Source organism: Balaenoptera ricei, chromosome 20 (assembly GCF_028023285.1).
Source record: "Balaenoptera ricei isolate mBalRic1 chromosome 20, mBalRic1.hap2, whole genome shotgun sequence".
NCBI classification, from domain to species: Eukaryota; Metazoa; Chordata; class Mammalia; order Artiodactyla; family Balaenopteridae; genus Balaenoptera; species Balaenoptera ricei.
Genome location: NC_082658.1, coordinates 26,684,881 through 26,708,536, shown reverse-complemented (window position 1 = coordinate 26,708,536; position 23,656 = coordinate 26,684,881). Strand labels below are relative to the sequence as shown.

The following is a 23,656-nucleotide window of genomic DNA, read 5'->3' as shown; positions in this document are numbered from 1 at the left end:
TCACTCTGTGGCAGTCTCGTGTGCTGTCTCACTTTCCTCACTCGCCTCTTCATCAACCCAATATGCAGCCAGAAGCTTCTCTGCTGGGGCTTTGATGACTTCCCTGGGGTAAGAAGAATAATGCCAAGGCTTTTACTTTTGAAAGGAACAATTATTGTTTTCATTATTTCCTCATTTTAGATGAGAATTTTAAACTGTCCCCTATCATTTACCCTGCATCCTTATAGAATATCTCATCCTCATCAGAAGACTCCCTGTCGTGTAGCTTCTGTGCCATGTTTTCCTTGCATGTGGCGTTGAGAGGCCTATACATATCCCTAAGCCAAAGTGGCCGCCTTCTCCGAAAAAGCCCTCCTAGAACACAGAAAGGGAAATATTAATTCAGCATCTCCCCTGCTTTCTCTGGCCACAGTACTTTATCCTCCTCAAATTTAGCTGACTCTCACTTTCCCCTGAGCTTCTCTTACGCAGCAGAAAGCGAAAAAAGCCCCTTGGAGGAAAACACACACCGTTAGTGTTACATGTCATTTTTCATCTCTCTCACAATGTGTTATCTCTGGTCTTATTAGGACTAAATGGGTACCTCAGTCCATAAGCACAATGAGCAAAATCACCACGGACCCGGGATCTTGAAAATCATTCCATGCATGCTGGCCTTCCAGAAGTTCTCTGTGTCTGTCCAAAATGGCCCCCCAGTGTCTCTGGGGAGACCTTTGCATGTGGCTTAGCATGGAGTATAGGCAGGATTTTCAGCTCCGTTCACCTTTCTTGGCCCTTGGCCAAGTGCCCTTGTGCAGCGAAAACACTGCACTATGGCGCTGGGCAGAAACACGTTACTCTCTAGATGCGCTTCACACCAGTCCGCTTCAGACTTAGTCGCACATGCAGCATTTGCTGGGGGTGTGGCTGTGGGGAGAAGGTGCTTTTATTTTCCTGGCTGCTCTATCCTAACCTATAAGTTGAATCACACTAAGTAAACGCCTGAACCCAACTAGCAAAGTTATCTATAGCTCTCTGACTTTCATACTGCAGGCTGTCACTGAGGTGTCAGTGAATTGTGAAATCAGTTTAAAGGCCATGACCAGCAGGGAAACACAAAATACTCTTTTTGAATACAAATAGAATAGAAAAAAATCAGAGTTCACAATAAGTTTGTTTCAGAAACTACTTATGCCCATATAGTATGTGTATACTGAATTGTGACATAAAACGGAGCTCACAGCCCAAGCACAGTGTGATCAGTAGAGAAGCCCTCAGTGGAAAGCGACCATGTTCTTTTTGATAATCACTAGCAGTATGACCATGGGGCAAGATATTTTCCCTTTCTCTTTCTCCATTTCCTTATTATAAAAGGAAGAGACAAAGTACTGTCTAAAGTTTCTCCCGGTTAAAATTCTATGAGGTTTGGATAAAGGGAACAGAGAGTAGGGGCCTGAAAAACAGTAGGGTGAGAAGGGAGGTTTTCTTGCCACTTTACAGAAGGGACTCATATGTTCTACCTTTCGTCAGCTTTGAGTGAGGCCAGCCCCTAAATCCCCAACCATGTGGTCCCCCCTACCCCAGAGCCTCCTAGAAGACCTCTGGCCTGGCCTGATGCCTAGGAATCAGGCACCAGGCCAGCAGGAACTGGTACAACCAAAACCTCTCCCCGTCCACCCTCTTTCCTTAAAGGACTAGTGAAAGCAGATGAAACTGTGCCAGTCCTGTTCTAACTCAGCTTGGGCTGGGGAGCTAATTCTGCTGATAAATAAATTAGGGTAAACCATTAGGGTAATTAGACATTCTTCCTGCCTTTGGTGAGGAAATTGAAATAGATGAGTTCTAAGTTCTCCTCTAGTTGTAAAATTCTGCTTTAACAGACCAATATTTACCTTCTGCTTCTTTTTTTATCTTCCCCTTTTGCAATTCTGTGAGAATAAATCTGTTTTGAAAGAAAACATGATCATGATTATCCATTACAACTATTTCCAAATCCTTATTCATTCCTTTTTACTTTAAATCTTATCTACCCAGTGAGATGATAACTTTTTTAAGGAAAGGAATTCTACCCTGTTTAATAATCCTTTGAGTCTTCCACGGTACCTAACTTAGGGTCTTGCATGCAGCTGGCGATATATTTTATTGACTGTTCTAGATAACGTTCAACAGATAATTCCTAATAAAACCTCTTAGAAGTAGGAAAAGAAAATAAAAGTATCTAGCAGAAACCTAAGCATTGTTTATGGTCAAGAACAAGAGTAGGATGCCCATCATTACTGCTACTATCGATCATTGTGGAGGAGGTCTTAATCAGTACGATAAGAAAAACGAAGTATTGGAAAGGAAGAGACAAACATATTTGCATATGAAATGAGGGACCTAAAAAGACCAAAAGAATCAACCGAAATTTTACTGGGAGTAACATGAGTAAGATGGCTACATACAAAATCAAGAGATCAACTTATAAGCCTCAATAGCTTTCCCATATAACACAAATAACTCACTAAAAAACAGAAGAAACATCCCATTTACTACATCAATAAAAATGCATAAAGTACCTAGGAATAAACTTAACCAAAAATTTGTAAGACCTCTGTGATGAAAATATTCAAACTTTTCTGAAGGATATTAAGAAGAACTTACATGGCATGAGATACCATCCTCCTAGAATGTTGTAAAGAGATCAATTCTCCTCAAATTAACCTACAAATTCAATGCAATCCATTTATATCCAAAATAATTTTTAAATAAAACCTGGCTAGCTGACATTTGGTAGAGAATATATGTAAGAATAGTTGTGAAATGTATGAAAAAGAAGGTCAAAGAGTAGGAACTTACCCTACCAGATATAAAATATGTTATAGAGCAACTGGAATTAAGCAGTGTGATATTGGTACTGGTACAGGACAAGATAACTGGATCACAGAATAGAGTCCAGATGAAGATCGTATATTAGAGCAGGGAAGAAAGAATAAACCATTCAGTGAAAGATTTGAAAACAATTATATCTTCATGGAGGGGGAAAAAGTTAGATCCCCTACCTCAACCACACTAAAAAACAAATACAACAAATTCTAGACAGATTATAAAAGTACTTGAAGAAAATATTAGAGATTATTTGTACGTCATGAGGTGACAGAGGCCTGGCTAACAAAACCCACCCCACATGAGCCATGAGGAGAGGACGGGCAGATATGGTAACAGACTGTCAACACATCTGCTACTCTGAACAGCCCCTGCCCCCTTTTCCTCTGGACTGTTTGTCGTCTTCTTGTTGACTTATAACACTGTTGGGAGTTCCCTGGTGGCCCAGTGGTTAGGGCTTGGCGCTTTCACTGCTATGGACAGAGGTTCAATCCCTGGTCAGGGAACTAAGATCCCGCAAGCTGCACAGCATGGCCAAACCCCGCCACCCCCAAACAAACAAACAAAAAACGCTTTATAGTAAAGAAATACTGGCTTTCATTGAATTTCAGTGTTTCGAATCTTTCCAGTGTTTTTGTCTCTAAGGAGACAAGACAAAAGAGTGGAGTAGGGAGCACAAGCTTTGCAGTCGGGTGAAACTGGCTTCTGCTTTTGGTTTGGCCACTGGGGCCTTACAGTGATCTCCTTCATCTATGAAGGAGGGGTAGTAATATCATCCTCACAGAACTGTGGGCATTAAATCAGACAATATATGGAAAACTCTTCATCTTACTCTTAGCATGAATCAGTGCTAAGCTGGTGTCACAGACAAGATGGTGGAATATATCAAAGGCTCTGCTTGTGACATCAGGCTCTGAAGGTTCTTTCCCACTATAAGATTATAAAAATATTGCTTTTATTTCCTTCTAATACCTGTATGTGGTCTTTTTTCACATTTATGGAATATGTTTATTTAAGATGACAAATGGGGATCTGCTATTCTTTACCCCCCGAATAGTTAGGCAGCTATTCTATCACCATTTATTCATTTTCTCCCACTGATTGGAATGTTAAAACATGACATTTCAAAAGTCTTAAGAACACTTGGGTCTATTGCTCTACTCAATGCTACTTCAAATAAATATTTGGTTGCATGATTCCTCACTGTGGAATTGACATAACGCCTCAGCTCTGTTCCGTTGAACACCATTAGTGTCTACCATAGGAAGAACACTGCATGGCCCCTGTCCTCGAAGAGCTTATCTTATAAGTGGGGAGAGAAAATAACGGTTAGGACTCCTCGCTTTCACCGCCGAGGGTACAGGTTCAATCCCTACTTGGGGAACTAAGATCCCACAGGCCAAAACAAAACAAATGCAAGGTTAAACTCCATAGAAGTTAAAAACAATAAAAAGGGGACTTTACAGAAATTCTAAAAAAGCAAAAGGCCACATGCCACCTGGAGATGTAGAGGGGACAGTCTGGGCAATGGCCAATGACTAGCAAGCTGACCCCATGCTAGTCCCCAGCCTCCTAGGCTCAGAAATCATACGCTTCCTCACCAACAGAGAACTCACGTCTTCCTGTTGTGGCAGTCTCACTTTATCAATAGCACAGGATTGATCAAAAATCAGAATGCCAAATTATTACTTGACAATGAGAAATACATCTGTTCTACACACAGGGCATCCGTGTCTACACAATCAGAGAATTACCTTCTGTGGAGACAGGCCTCCGTGGCACACTAAAGCACAATCACACAATCGAAGGCTACTTGGTGAGAACAGAATTAGAAAAGGAATCAGCTGAATCCAGAATTTAATGGGAAGGCCTGAGGCAGCTGGATCCATCCAGCTCCTCAACAGGCACAGCCTGGCTAGTGGGCCTGACTCTTCAGTTCTGAGGCCTAAGGTGCCATCTCTACTCTCGGGCAATGTGAGGATGGGCACTGCCCATGTTGGTCTCTCCTCACCTTTTCTATGCTTTCACTACTGACCAACCCTCCTGCAGATAGACACATTTCTCTTTAGAAGTTAGTACATCATGTCAGGTTTTATTCAAGTCTGATAGGCCAGGAAGCCATTGGTCCTTACACGTCTCTGCTCAGCTCCATGATGTGCTAACCTTGGTGTTTCTCTCTTGGGGGGCTGCCTTTTAAAAAACTGCTTATCACTTTTGTGAGCTCTGAGGGGAGGGGACTGCTTTCCTATGGCCCCTAAGAAATGGTGACAAACCTCACAGGACTAGGATCAGGAGAGCTGGAGTATTCAGGGAAGGCTTTATGAAGAAAGATATCTGAACTTGAGTTGGCTTTTGCGGGATTCATAGGACTTCCACAGGCAAAGCAAAATCAAGGAACTTTAGATGGGCAAAGGCACAGACAAAAGTAGGAATGGGTGTGGTGTAACTAGTGTATAGTGAGGAGCTGCTCTGGCTGGAAAGGAGGGCTGCCATAACAAGAGAAAAGGTAAATAAAGCAGGTTGGACTGGTAGGGTAGAATCAAGATTGCCAGCTCATTAAAATCACTCTTTTAATGCTAGCAACTACCTGTTGGGAAAAGTAATAAACCATTATGTAACTGAACAAAAGGTAAACAGGCTAGCTCCAGGAATAGGCTGCTATAAATATGACATACTTTAGGGTAGCCTGCTACAGGATTTTACTTGCAGTGTTTTAATGGAACCTATCTACACAATTCCTAATACACTGGAGAAGAAAGCTGCTAAGTAAACCTAAGGAATTGACAAGATCACACATTTATCTTTTAGGCATGTCCTTTTCGCCCTCCCAGGGTGACTGATAGCTCCATGAGTATGGAGATCATATGTCTCTCATCACTTCAGCCACCAAGGAAAGAAATCAACAGTAGAAAGAGAGTGACTGGTGAGTACATCAAATCAGCATAGCTTTTTGAGTTGAAGAAATTTTACTATCATGTCAACTCTGGCCTTCTTATAAACTTAACTTGTCAAAATAGTCCAATGGCTTGTTATCATGGATCCAATTCCATAGAGATCTGCTGGGAGTGGAGTTCCTTTAAAAATCCGGTGGGGACTTCCGTGGTGGCGCAGTGGTTAAGAATCCGCCTGCCAGTGGAGGGGACACGGGTTCGATCCCTGGTCTGGGAAGGTCCCACATGCTGTGGAGCAACTAAATCCGTGCACCACAAGTCCTGAGCCCGCGCGCCTAGAGCCCGTACTCCACAACAAGAGAAGCCACCGCAATTAGAATCCCGCGCACCAGAGTGAAGACATATTGTAGGCAAAAAAAAAAAAAGAAAGAAAAAAAATCCTGGGAATATACTTTTCAGTAAAAGAACAAAGGGTATCTCAGTCCTCATGACTAAAGAGTAGAATCAAGTAGTGGTAGGTGGGAAGGTGGCTTTGATTCTCAGTTTTTGGGTTCTGAATCTGAATGAATTATTGCCTTACCTCAATGAGACAGAGAATTGTAACCAAAATCGTCACTATTACAGTTACAGATATTGCCAAGATGAGCTTGTTGTTACAGCCATATCCTGGAACATCTTTTGGGAGCTAAAAAAATAAATAACAATTTTTTAAAAACAAGGAGATAGAAGGGATGAAAGCTAACTGTTCTTAAACCTATTCTAAACAAAAGCTAACTATTCTTAAACTACTATAAAACACAATCCTTTCATGCGAGTAGCTTCTATAAGAAGAAGCCAAATTTAATGTTATTAATGTTATCATTAGCATTTTCTTCTACAATTTATTTATCTACAATTTATTTGTCTTGTGTTATGTCCTCTTCTCGTTTACCCTAGGAATAGTGGCACACTCTCTAAATGAGCCAAGTGGGAGATCACTGTCTTAGCCAGTGTCATGTCTGAAGATAAGATACAGACGAGGAGCCCATGGCATTCCTGCTTGGGCACGTTCATGGCATGTCCTAAAGTGAGTAAAAGTCCAGGTCCCATGTTTCAGGGGTTCTCCTCAGTTCACTTGACTCCTGCTCTTTCTGCCCACTCTGGGCTTCTGTGCTCTCACTGATAGAGTTGTCACTTTTCCACTCGTCCGTATTCCATTCCGCTTTGGACACCTTTACTTCTTGCTGCTTGCTGAGAAGCTTCATCAGGAGGCCTGTTCTAGAGATGAGGTTGGCACAGGCCAGCTGCACGTGGGTCTCTGAGCAGTCCATTTTCAAAGTCTGGATAACATGAGAAATGAGCCTTCGCAGGTCACTGTTGGGGATGAGGGACCGTAGCTGCTGCTTTAGCTGAGTTTCAACTTGATCACCCGGGGATGTGAGCCCTGGTAAAGTGAAGCCTGTGGGCTTAGAGGATAATTCAGTGCCCGTGTTGTGGTGCTCAAATTGAGTTTCGTTGGTGTATTGAACAGTTGGCATACTGTTGTCTGCAGCAACAGCAGAATGTGCAGTGGAGACATACTTATGGGTAGTGTTTCCAGGGCCAGTACATCCAGGTAAAGTAGACTTTCTTGTAGAAATAATTTCTTCAGAAACTTTTTGTGCAGTATTGTTTTTTTTTTTGTTTTTTTTTTTTTAAGATTTATTTATTTAATTGATTGATTGGTTGCTATGTTGGGTCTTCGTTTCTGTGCTAGGGCTTTCTCCAGTTGCGGCAAGCGGGGGCTACTCCTCATCGCGGTGCGCGGGCCTCTCAGTATCGCGGCCTCTCTTGTTGCGGAGCGCAGGCTCCAGACGCGCAGGCTCAGCAGTTGTGGCTCACGGGCCCAGTCACTCCGCGGCATGTGGGATCTTCCCAGACCAGGGCTCGAACCCGTGTCCCCTGCATTGGCAGGCAGATTCCCAACCACTGCGCCACCAGGGAAGCCCCAGTATTGTTTTTTGAAGTAGTGTTTTCTGTAGAAGGGTCTGAAAGAGAAAATCATTTGGAAAAGGATTTTCTTGAGAAATCACTTCTCTTGAAGGTGAAACACCTTCTCGCAGAGGGGAATTTATGAGACTCCTCACTACAGAGAACGGCGGGCTTGCAAGCATCATTCTATCGAGTGAACTTTTCTTTCTGAACTTTCGACTCCTTTTAACTTGGAGTTATCTGTGGACCCGATGACTCCTAATTTTATGGAAGATGTATTTTTTCCCAGAATGTGAGATTAGTTCAAAATCCTTAATATTTCTAACTCTATACTTTGCATCTTCTAAAACAAGTATAGTGTTGGATAAGTCTTTTGATTTGCTTTTAACCTCAGATGGGGATTTTGGAGGGATGGAGGCAGAAGGCCTGCCCTTGAAGTATTGTTTCAGGGTAGAGGAACCTGCTGTCTTGTGTTCCTTTATGAATGAAGACTCTGCATTGGAGGACTTTCCCACCAGCTTCCTGGGCCTCTGCACCATGAGAAGCTGTTTCAACTTTCTTGGGGATGGCCTCCAGAGCCTTCTTTCTTCGGCAGGGATTGCCAAGAATTGCTGGGCATTCTGTTTCCTCCTGATGCTCTCATCTCCCACTGCTTGGAGGTGCATTTTCTGTAGGCCCCTCGGGCCCTTGCGGACCCTGTTCACTCTCAGCAGCTTTTCCTCTGTACTCTCAGTCTTTGCTAGGCTGTCTTTCTTTGGTGGGCAGTTTCCAATTTCTTTTGAAAGATGTAGTGTTTACACATGGCACGTAAAAGTTTGCAACGTGTACGCGTGGCAGGTTTTTCTTCCTTTTTAACCTCATCTATTTTTTCTTGAGTTTCTGCATCTAACAAATTTTCCAGAAAATGCAGTTTCCTCAATTTATTTTTATTAGTTGAATTCGTGGGTACAGGTTTAACAGAAGGGCTCCTTGTATTGTTTTCAAAAGCCCCAGTGGCATATCTCCATCTTGTGTATTTGAAAAAAGAAGTTGAAGGAATGGTAATAATGTTGATTCCACATCTCCTAGATTTCCCTCTGAGATATAAGGCAGTATGTAATTTCGTGCCCTGATAATATCACTTTTATTATTAAAGTCCAGCTGCTCATTCATGAAGCCTGACAAGCTGACAGCACTTTTATCTGAGGATGCCCTCTCTGACTCAATAGTCAGCTCGGGGCTGTTGTTCTTCTTCCGTGCTTGTAACACCTTCATCAACGATCCTTCTGCATTACCTAGCGATGTTTCTTCATCAGTCAAAAAAGAGGAGACTGTTTTTGATCATTGAAGACTGATGGGACAGCTTTTTGTCAGTCCACAGCCAAATAAATTAGGAAACAGTCAACGTTTGAGTGCCACTTAGGAGAAAAAGAAATCCACACTGAAGCCTATGACTGGCAACAACAAAATGTGAAAAAGATATCTCTTGAAAATGTGGCTATCTACTCAGAAAATTCTGTAGTGGGAAATATAGTAACTATATTCAGGATTACTCCACTGGTTCCCAGGGGCCAGTACTCAAGAAAAGCCATGGCTGGAAAAAAAATACACCCCTACTCAGCTGGACTCTCTGCGGATCTACTGTGACTCATCACATTCATATACCCCATCCTGTCCTGTCTCAGAGGCAGAGGAATGTGAGGTTTCCTCTCTCCACCTCTTCAGTGTGCTTGCGTTCTTGCTACTATAACAGATGACCACGACAACAACCGCCGCTAACAGTTGGTCATCTGGACATGTCCTTCTCCACCCACTCACAGAGTTCTTTGCTCAGTTCCTGCTTCCATATATCCCAGCCGCCATAACAGAAGGCTCTATACAGAAAAAAAACCCTATGTCCGCCCTGGCTCTTTGCTAAACTTTCGGCAGGAATCTGGGCTATATGTTAAGAGATTTGCCAGACTGTGTGCCAATGTGGAATGTTCAATAAATCAATGGAATAATACTTGAGGTCCTAAAATGCAGAAGGGAGAAAGCAACTTGTGTCACATGGCTACCTGGCTTTCATTTCATTTTAATTCTAATATTTCCAGCATTACTTGGGGAACCATCCAAACTTCTGACTGTGTGAAGGTAATGTGTACCATTGTGTAGCTGGGCTTCTCTTCCAAAAGGATTAAAAGTATTTTTGGTCAGGGTCAAAGGAGGCGGGAAGGGTCATGAGAAAGGAGGAGCATGGGCTTGCAGAGAGCCCCAAACTGGGTACAGGAAATCGGGGCACTAGTGTCATAGCACTTAACACCTGTGATTTTGTTTTTCATCACCTGTAAAAGGAGATTAAAAATGCCTTTTCTGCCCATTTCTGGGCGAGAAGGGAGTAATATAATAAGTAAAAAAATTGTTTGGGGGAGTTCCCTGGTGCTCTAGTGGTTAGGACCCGCCACCTTCCCTGCTGTGGTGCGGGTTCAATCCCTGGTTGAGGAGCTAAGATCACACAAGCTGTGTGGCATGGCCAAAAATAAAAAATTGTGTTGAAAAATCAGCAATATTGTCTTTATAGAAGTAGCAAAGTGTTATTATATATGATGTGCTCTAGATCACTGAAAGAGACCTGTATTCAAGCTACCTGGGCATATAAGCACATTTTCAAAGTCATCAAGTTAGTGCCAATAAATCTAATATATAGAAAAATAGTTGAAAGCCCTGAGTGTTTTGTGGATAGAAAAGCTTGAGATTCACAGCAAGTTCAGAGCTGGGCAGTGGAAGAATAAACTAGCTCTCCCAGACATTAGAAGGTCTAGGTGGAAGCTTCTAGTTATGGAACCAGAAACTCTCAGGCTCCAAATAGGACATAAAACAGCATCACTTGTACTCTTTATAAAGTTGCAGAAACAAACAAAATAAACAAAAATAAATTTACACCTGTCCTATAAGACAAAGGGTACTTGAGACCTAATGTATATAAAATCAGTTAAGAAATTGTGGTGCACTATATGAATAAGTTCTCATTTGCAGAGAGCACAGCATAGGATATATGGCCATTAATGTTAATTTCCTTCCTCCTTACATTCCTTTCTCTTGTTCCTTTATGTATGCGGATCTGTTACATTATTAAGCTAACTATGTACCTGAGCTCTTATTAGCTTAATAATGTAACCAAGAATCTGATTTTTAGCAAGGGGGTAGTTCCTAGAAACTTAGGGAGCTGGAACTCTGAATGAATGATTTAAAATAATGCAATTATATCATTAATTTTAAAATTTATCATCATTGATTAAAAATAAAAATTATTTAAAAATTAAATTAAAAATTAAAAATTTATTATCCCGCAATTGAGACTCACCACAACGTGTGACGTCTGTCAGGCATTCACTGTCACAACACAGCTTGACTGTCTTACACACAACCTCAATATTATTTTTAAATGGGCAGAGGCAGCAGGCCATATGGCTAGGTAAGCCCCTATAAATGGAAACACAGGTAATTAAATTCGTGGTAAAAGAGTTACTTGAGTAGGTAGAAGAGGTAGGCCAAGGCCACCACAGACCAGTGCAAAAAGGAGTTTCTTGGGGCATATGGACTGGAAAACTGGATAGGGGCCGGTTGGCCAATTGCTGCTCTTGACTGTTGTAAATAAATATAGAGGAGAGAGGTGCCCAACAGAAGGATTAGGATGGCAGTAGGTATGGTATGCCTAGAAAAAAGGGAATAGGGATTAGTATTGGATGACATTGATCTGTAGTTTAATTCAGAAATATCTCCTTCCAACACAAAAGCCTCACTTGGGGTTGAGAGTACACAGGAAGAAGGCAGATTTCTAAGAAGAGTCTGAATAAGACCGCACCTTCTGGAGTCCCTTTCTCAGTTCCTATTTGTGAGTAGTAATATATTAGAAATTATTCTTGTAATAAAAAAGCATCATGTGGTTAAACAATAACAGAGATCGCATTGGCCAAATCTGGACAAAAGGAACATTCCAAAGAATAACATTATCATTATAATAAGGTATAACATAGTTAATTTTTTAAAAAGCACATGAGTTCATAAAGATACTCAAAATGAAAAGTGGGGGAGCTCTTCTTTATAGAATAATGTCAGCTAATAAATGCAAAAGGAATGATAGAATTAGGAAAGTGTCATTTTGCAACTATCAATGTAATAATCGATTCAGACAAGGATTATCATTGATGCACAGTTGGGTGAAGAGTTGTTTGAAAGTAGGATCTTCACTGATCCCAACGTATCACCCCACATATTATTTATCAATTACCAAGGGGAAAAATAACTTTACCATGAAGAGATACGGAAGATACCACCTTAGTCAAGTGATCAAACTTAACACTGGGCCACCTGAAGTGATGAAGTATGAATAATACATCACCTATATAGTATTCTTCCCCAAAATGTTTACTTTGAATCTAATGAGGAAACAGACAAATCCAGAGTGTGGGGCAATTTACAAGACAACTGGCTTAGACTCTTCAAAAATGCCAATGTCATAAAAGATCAGAAAAAAAATAGTAGGGAAATATTCTAGATTAAAGGAAACAAAGACATGACATGCAATGCCTAATCTTTAACTGGACACTGTATCAAAACAAAACAGACTTAAAATAGGTTATTGGCTTCTGGCCAAGATGAAGTAAAAGGACCAATTTATCCTCCCACCTGAAACAATGAAAAAATCAGACACGACGTATAAAACAACAGTTTTCAAGAACCTGGATCTCAGGCAGTAAAATTCAGTGATCCCCAGGAGATGGGAAATAAATGAAGTGATCCCTCTAATTGCCCTAAGTTACTTCTCAGAGAGAGTTTCCAGGTCATGGTAAAGGGAAGAGAAGTCCAGGCAGAGACTGGTGAACTCCCTAACTGAGGAAATGGAGCTGAGAGTCTGGGAAAACCAAGGTAACTAGAGTTCACAAAGCAGAGTATCAGAGAGAAAAGAAGTGCACAGACAAAGAACTCTGGAGATATGCAGAGGGATCTCTTGAGAATTCAACAAAGTATTGGTCAGTACATTTGTGTGAGGAATTCCTTGATGCCAGGAAAAGAACCACATGAAAGGATTAATAATAAGAATAACTGGATATCACACAGGGTTGTAGGAATAGTACCTGTTCCTACAAGTCAGACTGCAGAACCTCATGATACTCAGAAAGGACTTGTCTCCATAGTTGCAAATAATGAGCTCCAGATTAAAGGCTACTTGGACTCGTACTCAACGAATGTTAAACACTAGACCTAAAAGAATAAAATGGTTCTGAGTAACTTAATTTCACCCAAAACAAAGCCCAAGGATTTTACAGGAATGAATATATATATATATATATATATATATATATATATATCAATCACACAGTAAACTGAAACTCACAATATTTAGGATCATATGAAAAATTGCCAGCCATGCAAAGAAGTAGGAAAATATGACCCATACTGAGGAGAAAAGGCAATCAATCAAAACTAACCCATAGTCCATACAGATGTTAGAATTGGCAGAAAAGAACATTTAAAAAGTTATTATACTTGAAGAAAAGTTATTACAACTGTATTTCATATGTTACAAAACCCAGACTAAACGCTGAAAATGTTAAGTACAGGCATGGAAAATGTAAAACAGACCCAAATTGCGCTTCTAGAGATTAAAAACAATGTTTAAATGAAAAAGACATTGAAGTAGGTTAACAGCAGATTAGACACTGCAGAAGAAACGGTCAGTGAACATTAAGGCTTAGTAATAGAAACGATCCAAAATGAAACAAAAAGGGTGACAAAATAGGGGCTTCCGTGGTGGCGCAGTGGTTGAGAATCTGCCTATCAATGCAGGGGACACGGGTTCGAGCCCTGGTCTGGGAAGATCCCACATGCCGTGGAGCAACTAGGCCCGAGAGCCACAACTACTGAGCCTGCGCGTCTGGAGTCTGTGCTCTGCAACAAGAGAGGCCACAATAGTGAGAGGTCCGCGCACCGCGATGAAGAGTGGCCCCCGCTTGCCGCAACTAGAGGAAGCCCTCGCACAGAAACAAAGACCCAATGCAGCCAAAACAAAAAAAAAAAGAGTAACAAAATAAAACGACAACAAAAATGAATACAGCATCAGTGAGTTGTGCAACAACTTGAAGTTTCCTAATACATGGGTACTTAGAATCCATGAAGGAGAGGAGCAATACAAAATTGTGAAGAAATAATAGCCAACACTTTTCCCAATTGGTAAACACTATAAACCCACAAAGTCAAGAAGATCAATGAACTTTAAGCATAAGAAACATGAACAAAACTACTCCAAGGCACAAAAAATAATCAAATTGCTCAAAACCAGCAATAAAGAGAAAAATTTAAAAGCAGCCAGAGGAAAAAACTATACACTACATACAGAGGAACAAAGATAACAATGACAGCAGAATTCTTGTTGGAAACAATGTAAAGGAGTACTCAGTAGAATACCATCTTTAAAGTAGTGAATTGAATTCTATCAAGCTAGAATTCTATACCCAGATCTGTCAAAACTAAAGCAAAATGAAGACTATCTCAGACATAAAAAGGTGAAAGAATTCATTACTAGTAGACTTTCACTATAAGAAATGTTAAAAGAAGTATTTTTAAGCAGAAGGAAAATGACACCAGATTGGAATATGGATTTACACAAAAGACTAACAGTACTGGAATTGGGACTTCCCTGGTGGTTCAGTGGTTAAGAATCTGCCTGCCAGTGCAGGGGAAACAGGTTCGATTCCTGGTCTCGGAAGGTCCCACATGCTGCAGTGCAACTAAGTCTGTGCGCCACAACTCCTGAGCCCACGCGCCTAGACCCCGTACTCCACAACAAGAGAAGCCACCGCAATGAGAAGCCCGTGCACCGCAATGAAGACCCAACGCAGCCAAAAAAGAAAAAAGAAAAACAAATCCTGGGAATATACTTTTCAGTAAAAGAACAAAGGGTATCTCAGTCCTCACGACTAAAGAGAGGAATCAAGTAGTAGTAGGTGGAAAGGTGGCTTTGATTCTCTGTTTGTGGGTTCTGAATCTGAATGAATTATTGTCCTTACCTCAATGAGACAGAGAATTGTAACCAAAATCGTCACTACTACAGTTACAGATATTGCCAAGATGAGTTTGTTGTTATAGCCATATACTGGAAGTTCTTTTGGGAGCTAAAAAAATAAATAACAATTTTTTAAAAACAAGGAGATAGAAGGGATGAAAGCTAACTGTTCTTAAACCTATTCTAAACAATAGCTAACTATTCTTAAACTACTATAAAACCCAATCCTTTCAGGCGAGTAGCTTCTATAAGAACAAGCTAAATTTAATGTTATTTATCTTATCATTAGCATTTTCTTCCACAATTTATTTATCTACAATTTATTTGTCTTGTGTTATGTCCTTTTCTCGTCTACCCTAGGAAGAGTGGCACACTCTCTAAATGAGCCAAGTGGGAGATCACTGTCTTAGCCAGTGTCATGGCTGAAGATAAGATACAGACTAGGGGCCCGTGGTATTCCTGCTTGGGCACGTTCACGGCATGTCCTAAACTGAGTAAAAGTCCAGGTCCCATGTTTCAGGGGTTCTCCTCACCTCACTTGACTCCTGCTCTTTCTGCTCACTCTGGGCTTCTGTGCTCTCACTGATAGAGTTGTCACTTTTCCACTGGTCCGTATCCCATTCCGCTTTGGACACCTTTACTTCTTGCTGCTTGCTGAGAAGCTTCATCAGGAGGCCTGTTCTAGAGATGAGGTTGGCACAGGCCAGCTGCATGTGGGTCTCCGAGCAGTCTATTTTCAAAGTCTGGATAAAATGAGAAATGATCCTTTGCATGTCATTGTTGGGGATGAGGGACCGTAGCTGCTGCTTTAGCTGAGTTTCAACTTGATCACCCGGGGATGTGAGCCCTGGGAAAGTGAAGCCTGTGGGCTTAGAGGATAATTTGGTGCCCGTGTTGTGGTACTCCCATTGTGTTTCGTTGGTGTGTTGAACAGTTGGCATACTGTTGTCGGCAGCAACAGTAGAATGTGCAGTGGAGACGTTCCTATGGGTAGTGTTTCCAGGGCCGGTTCCTCCTGGCAGAGTAGAATTCCTGTAGAAATAATTTCTTCAGAAACATTTTGTGCTGTATTGTTTTCTGAAGTAGTGTTTTCTGTAGATGGGTCTGAAAGAGAAAATAATTCTGGAAAAGGATTTTCCTGAGAAGTCTCTTCTCCTGAAGATGAAACAGCCTCTCGCAGAGGGGAATTTATGAGACTCCTCACTACAGAGAACGGAGGGCTTGCAAGCATCATTCTATTGGGTGAACTTTTCTTTCTGAACTTTTGACTCCTTTTGACTTTGGGTTTTCTGTGGACCCGATGAGTCGTAATTTTATGGAAGATGTATTTTTTCCCAGAATGTGAGATTAGTTCAAAATCCTTACTATTTCTAACTCAGCATTCGCATCCTCTAAAACAAGTTTAGTGTTGGATAATTCTTTTGATTTGCTTTTAACCTCAGGTGGGGATTTTGGAGAGATGGAGGCAGCAGGCCTGCCCTTGAAGTACTGTTTCAGGGTAGAGGAACGTGCTGCCTTGTGTTCCATTATGAATGAAGAGTCTGCATTGGACGAATTTCCCAGCAGCTTCCTGGGCCTCTGCACCATGAGTAGCTGATTCAGCTTTCTTGGGGATGGCCTCCTGAGCCTTCTTTCTTCGGCAGTGCTCACCACAGATGGCTGGGCATTCTGTTTCCTCCTGATTCTGTCATCTCCCACTGCTTTGAGGTGCATTTTCTGTAGGCCCCTCGGGCCCTTGAGGACCCTGTTCACTCTCAGCAGCTTTTCCTCTGTACTCTCAGTCTTTGCTAGGCTGCCTTTCTGTGGTTGGGCAGTTTCCAACTTCTTTTGAAAGATGTAGCGTTTAAACATGGCACTTAAAAGGTTGGAACACGTACGCGTGGCAGGTTTTTCTTCCTTTTTCACCTCATCCATTTTTTCTTGAGTTTCTGCATCTAACAAATTTTCCAGAAAATGGAGTTTCCTCACTTTATTTTTATTAGTTAAATTGTTGCATACATGTTTAACAGAAGGTCTCCTTGTATTGTTTTTCAAAAGGCCCAGCGGCATATCTCCATCTTGTGTATTTGAAAAAAGAAGTTGAACGAATGGTAATAATGTTGATTCCACATCTCCTAGATTTCCCTCTGAGATATAAGGCAGTATGTAATTTCGTGCCCTGATAATATCACTTTTATTATTAAAGTCCAGCTGCTCATTCATGAAGCCTGACAAGCTGACAGCACTTTTATCTGAGAACGCCCTCTCTGACTCAATAGTCAGCTCAGGGCTGTTGTTCTCCTTCTGTGCTTGTAACACCTTCATCAACGATCCTTCTGCATTCCCTAGCGATGTTTCTTCATCTGTCAAAAAAGAGGAGACAATTTTTGATAATTGAAGACTGATTGGACAGCTTTTTGTCAGTCCATAGCCAAATAAATTAGGAATCAGTCAACGTTTGAGTGCCACTCAGGAGAAAAAAAAACCCACACTTAAGCCTATGACTGGCAACAACAAAATGTGAAAAAGATATCTCTTGAAAAAGTGGCTATCTACTCAGAAAATTCTGTAGCGTGAAATATAGTAACTATATTCAGGATTACTCCACTGGTTCCCAGGGGCCAGTACTCAGGAAAAGCCAAGGCTGGAAGACAAATACTCCCCTACTCAGCTGGATTCTCTGCAGATATACTGTGACTCATCACATTCACATACCCCATCCTGTCCTGCCTCAGAGGCAGAGGAGTGTGAGGCTTCCTCTCTCCACCTTTTCAGTGTGCTTGCAGTCTTGCTATTATTACAGATGACCATGACAACAACCGCCACTATCAGGTGGTCATATGGACATGTCCTTCTCCAGCCACCCACCGAGTCCATTGCTCAGTCCCTGCTTCCATATATCCCAGCCGCCATAACAGAAGGCTCTATACAGAAAAAAACACTATGTCCGCCCTGGCTCTTTGCTAAAATTTGGGTAGGGATCTCAGCTATAAGTTAAGAGATTTGCCAGATTGTATGCCAATGTGGAATGTTCAACAAATCAATGGAATAATACTTGAGGTCCTAACATACAGAAGGCAGAAAGCAACTTCTCTCAGATGGCTACTTGGCTCTCATTTCATTTTACTTCTAATATTTCTAGCTTTACTTGGGGAACCATCCAAAACTTTTGACTGTGTGAAGCTAATGTGTACCATTGTGTAGCTGGGCTTCTCTTCCAAAAGGATTAAAAGTATTTTTGGTAAGGGTCAAAGGAGGAGGGAAGGGTCATGAGAAAGGAGGAGCATGGGCTTGCAGAGAGCCCCAAACTGGGGACAGGAGATCGGGGCACTAGGGTCATAGCACTTAACACCTCTGATCTTGATTTTCCTCACCTGTAAAAGGAGATTAAAAATGCCTTTTCTGCCCACTTCTGGGCGAGAAGGGAGTAATATAATTAGTAAAAAAATTGTTTGAGGGAGTTCCCTGGTGCTCTAGTGGTTAGGACCCGGCAATTATCCTGCTGTGGCCCGGGTTCAATCCCGGGTTAGGTACCTAAGATCCCACAAGCAGTGTGGCACGGCCAAAAAAAATATATATATATATAATGTGTTGAAAAATCAGCAATATTGTCTTTATTGATGTAGCAAAGTGTTATTATATATGATGTGCTCTAGATCACTGAAAGAGACCTGTATTGAAGCTACCTGGGCATGAAAGCACATTTTGGAAGTAATCAAGTTAGTGCCAATAAATCTAATATACAGAAAAATAGTTGAAAGCCCCTGAGTGTTTTGTGGATAGAAAAGCTTGAGATTCAGAGCAAGTTCAGAGCTGGACAGTCTAAGAATAAACTAGCTCTCCCATCCATTAGAAGGGCTAGGTGGAAGCTTCTGGTTATGGAACCAGAAACTCTCAGGCTCCAAATAGGACATAAAACAGCATCACTTGTACTCTTTATACAATTGCAGAAACAAACAAAAGAAACAAAAATATATTAACATCCATCCTATAAGACAAAGGGTACTTGAGACCGAATGTATATAAAATCAGTTTACAAAGTGTGATGCACTATTTAAATAAGTTCTCATTTGCAGAGAGCACAGCATAGGATATGTGGCCATTAATGTTAATTCCCTTCCCCCTTCCATTCTTTCTCTTGTTCCTTTACATATGCGGATCAGTTACATTATTAAGTTAACTATGCACGTGAGCTATTATTAGCTTAATAATATAACCAAGAATCTGATTTTTAGCAAGGGGGTAGTTCTTAGAAACTTAGGGAGCTAGAACTCTGAATGAATTAATTAAAATAATGCAATTACATCATTAATATTACAATTTATCATCATTGATTAAAAATAAAAATTATTAAAAAATTAAATTAAAATTTAAAAATTTATTATCCCACAATTGGGACTTACCTCAACGTGTGACGTCTGTCAGGCATTCACTGTCACAACGCAGCTTGACTGTCTTAGAGACAACCTCAACAGTATTTTTAAATTGGCAGAGGCGGCAGGCCATATGGCTAGGTAAGACCCTATAAATGGAAACACAGGTAATTAAATTCGTGGTAAAAGAGTTACTTGAGTAGGTAGAAGAGGTAGGCCACGGCCACCACAGACCAGTGCAAAAAGGAGTTCTTGGGGCATATGGACTGGAGAACTGGATAGGGGCCGGTTGGCCAATTGCTGCTCTTGACTGTTGTAAATAAATATAGAGGAGAGAGGTGCCCAACAGAAGGATTAGGATGGCAGTAGGTATGGTATGCCTAGAAATATGGGAATAGGGATTAGAATTGGGTGACATTGATCTGTAGTTTAATTCAGAAGTATCTCCTTCCAACCCGAAAGCCTCACTTGGGGTTGAGAGTACACAGGAAGAAGGCAGACTTCTAAGAAGAGTCTGAATAAGACCGCACCTTCTGGAGTCCCTTTCTCAGTTCCTATTTGTGAGTAGTAATATATTAGAAATTATTCTAGTAATAAAAAAGCATCGTGTGGTTAAACAATAACAGAGATCACATTGGCCAAATCTGGACAAAAGGAACATTCCAAAGACTAACATTATCATTATAATAAGTTATAACATAGTTAATTTTTTAAAAAGCACATGAGTTCATAATGATACTCAAATTGAAAAGTGGGGGAGCTCTTCTTTATAGAATAATGTCAGCTAATAAATGCAAAAGTAATGATATATTTAGGAAAGTGTCATTTTGCAACTATCAATGTAATAATCGATTCAGACAAGGATTATCATTGATGCACAGTTGGGTGAAGAGTTGTTTGAAAGTAGGATCTTCACTGATCCCAAAGTATCACCCCACATATTATTTATCAATTACCAAGGGGAAAAATAACTTTACCATGGAGAGATACGGAAGATACCACCTTAATCAAGTGATCAAACTTAGCACTGGGTCACCTGAAGTGATGAAGTATGGAGAATACATCACCTATATAGTATTCTTCCCCAAAATGTTTACTTTGAATCTAATGAGGAAACACACAGATCCAGATTGTGGGGCAATTTAGAAGACAACTGGCTTAGACTCTTCAAAATTGCCAATGTCATAAACGACCAAAAAAAAAATAGTAGGGAAATATTCTAGATTAAAGGAAACAAAGACATGACATGCAATGCCTAATCTTTAACTGGACCCTGTATCAAAACAAAACAGACTTAAAATAGGTTATTGGCTTCTGGCCAAGGTTTAGTAACAAGGACCAATTTAACCTCCCACCTGAACCAATGAAAAAATCAGACAGGACATATGAAACAACAGTTTTCAAGAAACTGGACCTCAGGCAATAAAGTTCAGTGATCCACAGGAGACGGGAAATAAATGAAGTGATCCCTCTAATTGCCCTAAGTTACTTCTCGGAGAGAGTTTCCAGGTCATGGTACAGGGAAGAGAAGTCCAGGCAGAGACTGGTGGACTCCCTGACTGAGGAAATGGAGCTGAGAGTCTGGGACAACCAAGGTAACTAGAGTTCACAAAGCAGAGTGTTAGAGAGAAAAGAAGTGCACAGACAATGAACTCTGGAGATATGCAGGGGGATCTCTTGAGAATTCAACAAAGTATTGGTCAGTACATTTGTGTGAGGAATTACTTGATGCCAGGAAAGGAACCACATGAAAGGATTAATAATAAGAATAACTGGATATCACACAGTGTTGTAGGAATAGTACCTGTTCCTACAAGTCAGACTGCAAAACCTCATGATACTCAGAAAGGACTTGTCTCCGTAGTTGCAAATAGTGAGCTCCAGACTAAAGGCTACTTGGACTCCTACCCAACGAATCTTAAACGCTAGACCTAAAAGAATAAAATGGTTCTGAGTAACTTAATTTCACCCAACACAAAGCACAAGCATTTTACAGGAATATATATATATATATATATATATATAGCACACAATAAACTAAAACTCACAACATCTGGGGTCATACGAAAAATTGCGAAGCATGCAAAGAAGTAGGAAAATATGACCCATACTGAGGAGAAAAGGCAATCAATCAAAACTAACCCATAATCCATACAAATGTTAGAATTGGCAGAAAAGAACATTTAAAAAGTTATTATACATGAAGAAAAGTTATTACAACTGTATTTCATATTTTAAAAAACCCAGACTAAACACTGAAAATGTTAAGTACAGGGATGGAAAATGTAAAACACACCCAAATTGTGCTTCTAGAGATTAAAAACAATGTCTAAATGAAAAAGACATTGAAGGAGGCTAATGGCAGATTAGACACTGCAGAAGAAGGGTTCAGTGAACATTAAGGCATAGTAATAGAAACTATCCAAAATGAAACAAAAAGAGTAACAAAACAAAACAACACAAAATGAATACAGCATCAGTGAGTTGTGCAACAACTTCAAGTGACCTAATATATGGGTACTTAGAGTCCATGAAGGAGAGGAGAAATACAAAATTGTGAAGAAATAATAGCCAACACTGTTCCCAATTGGTAAACACTATAAACCCACAAAGTCAAGAAGATCAATGAACTTTAAGCATAAGAAACATGGACAACATTACACCAAGGCACAAAAAATAATCAAATTGCTCAAAACCAGCAATAAAGAGAAATATTTAAAAGCAGCCAGAGGAGAAAACTATACACTACATACAGAGGAACAAAGATAACAATGACAGCAGAATTATTGTTGGAAACAATGTAAAGGAGAACTCAGTGGAATAACATCTTTCAAGTAGTGAATTTAATTCTATCAAGCTAGAATTCTATACCCAGATGTGCCCAAACAAAAGCAAAATGAAGACTATCTCAGACATACAAAAGCTGAAAGAATTCATTACTAGTAGACTTTCAGTATAAGAAATGTTACGAGAAGTATTTTTAAGCAGAAGGAAAATGACACCAGACTGGAATATGGATCTACATAGAAGATTAAGAATACTGGAATTGGGACTTCCCTGGTGGTTCAGTGGTTAAGAATCTTCCTGCCAGTGCAGGGGACACGTGTTCAATCCCTGGTCCGGGAAGATCCCACATGCCATGGAGAAACTAAGCCCGTACGCCACAACTACTGAGGCTGCACTCTAGAGGCTGTATGCCACAACTACTGAAGCCCACGCTCCTAGAGCCTGTGCTCTGCAACAAGAGAAGCCATCTTATGAGAAGCCAGTGCACCGCAACAAAGATTAGCCCCTGCTCGCCACAAATTGAGAAAGTCCATGTGAAGCAACAAACACCCAACACAGCAAAAAAACAAATTGAAAAAAAATACTTAAAAAAATTTTTAAAGGATTTTAGTCATTCAATATAAGTCTCCACCAAAATGGAATTAAATTAGAAATGAACAAATCCGAAAAATCTCCAAATATTTGGAAACTAAAGAACAAACTTCTGAGTAACTTTGTGGTCAAAGAAGAAATCAAAAGCGAAATCAGAAACTATTTTGAACTCACTGAAACTGAAAACATAATATGTCAACATGTGGGATATTTCTAACCCTGTACTCAGCTTCCTCAACTTCCACCTTAAACTGGAAAAACCAGAGCAAATTAATCACAGAGTAAGAGAAGAAAGAACACAATAAAGATCAAAGTAGAAATAAATAAAATGGAAAACAGAAAAATAGTATAGATATTAAAAGGATAATAAGAGAATATTATAGAATACTTTATACCAATAAGTTCAAGATGAAATGGACAAATTCTTTGAAAGACATGCACTACTAAAGTTTATTCAAGAATAAAGATATTAAAGATACTGGATGTGCAGTTTAAAACCTTCCAACAAAGAAAACTTCAGGTCCAGGTGGCTTAACTGATAAATTCTACCAAACACTTAAGGAAAAAAATAATGCCAATTCTACACAAACTCTTCCAGAAAGTTGAAGAGAAGGGAATTCTTCCCAACTTATTTATAAGGCCAACTTTCACTGTATCCAGATTAGACAATGATTTTACAAGAAAACTATAGACCAATATCTCTCATGAACAGAGAGGCAAAAATTCTTAACAAAATTTTAGCATATCAAATCCAATAATATATAAAAAGATGATACACCATGACCAAGTGGGGTTTATCTCAAGAATGAAAGGTTGGTTTAATATTTGAAAATCAATTTACCCAACTTAATACGCTAAACAAGAAAAATCAGGACATCTCTGGTGGGGCAGTAGATAAGCACCACCTGCCAGTACAGGGGACATGGGTTTGAGCCTTGGTCCGGGAAGATCCCACATGCCACAGACCAACTAAGCCTGTGCACCACAACTACTGAGCTTGCGCTCTAGAGACCATGAGCCACAACTACTGAGCCCATGTGGCACAATTAGTGAAGCCTGTTCACCTACAGCCCGTGCTCTGCAACAAGAGAAGCCACCGCATGAGAAGCCTGCATACTACAACGAAGAGTAGTCCCTGCTCGCCACAGCTAGAGAAAGCCTGCGTGCAGCAATGAAGACCCAATGCAGCCAAAAATAAATAAAAAATTAAGAAAAGA

At 40.4% G+C, this 23,656-nt stretch overlaps 1 protein-coding gene across 1 annotated transcript in view; it reads right to left on the bottom strand.

Annotated features, from left to right (window-relative positions):
• Nucleotides 1-23,656, bottom strand: part of LOC132354538 (titin-like) — a 68,075-nt gene continuing 44,419 nt past the window's right edge. The window contains 10 exon segments of the mRNA XM_059906418.1: nt 1-103; nt 213-354; nt 622-723; nt 1,028-1,104; nt 1,872-1,921; nt 6,316-6,420; nt 15,243-15,757; nt 15,760-16,086; nt 16,089-17,051; nt 19,098-19,210. Coding sequence (XP_059762401.1) covers nt 1-103; nt 213-354; nt 622-723; nt 1,028-1,104; nt 1,872-1,921; nt 6,316-6,420; nt 15,243-15,757; nt 15,760-16,086; nt 16,089-17,051; nt 19,098-19,210 — 2,497 coding nt within the window.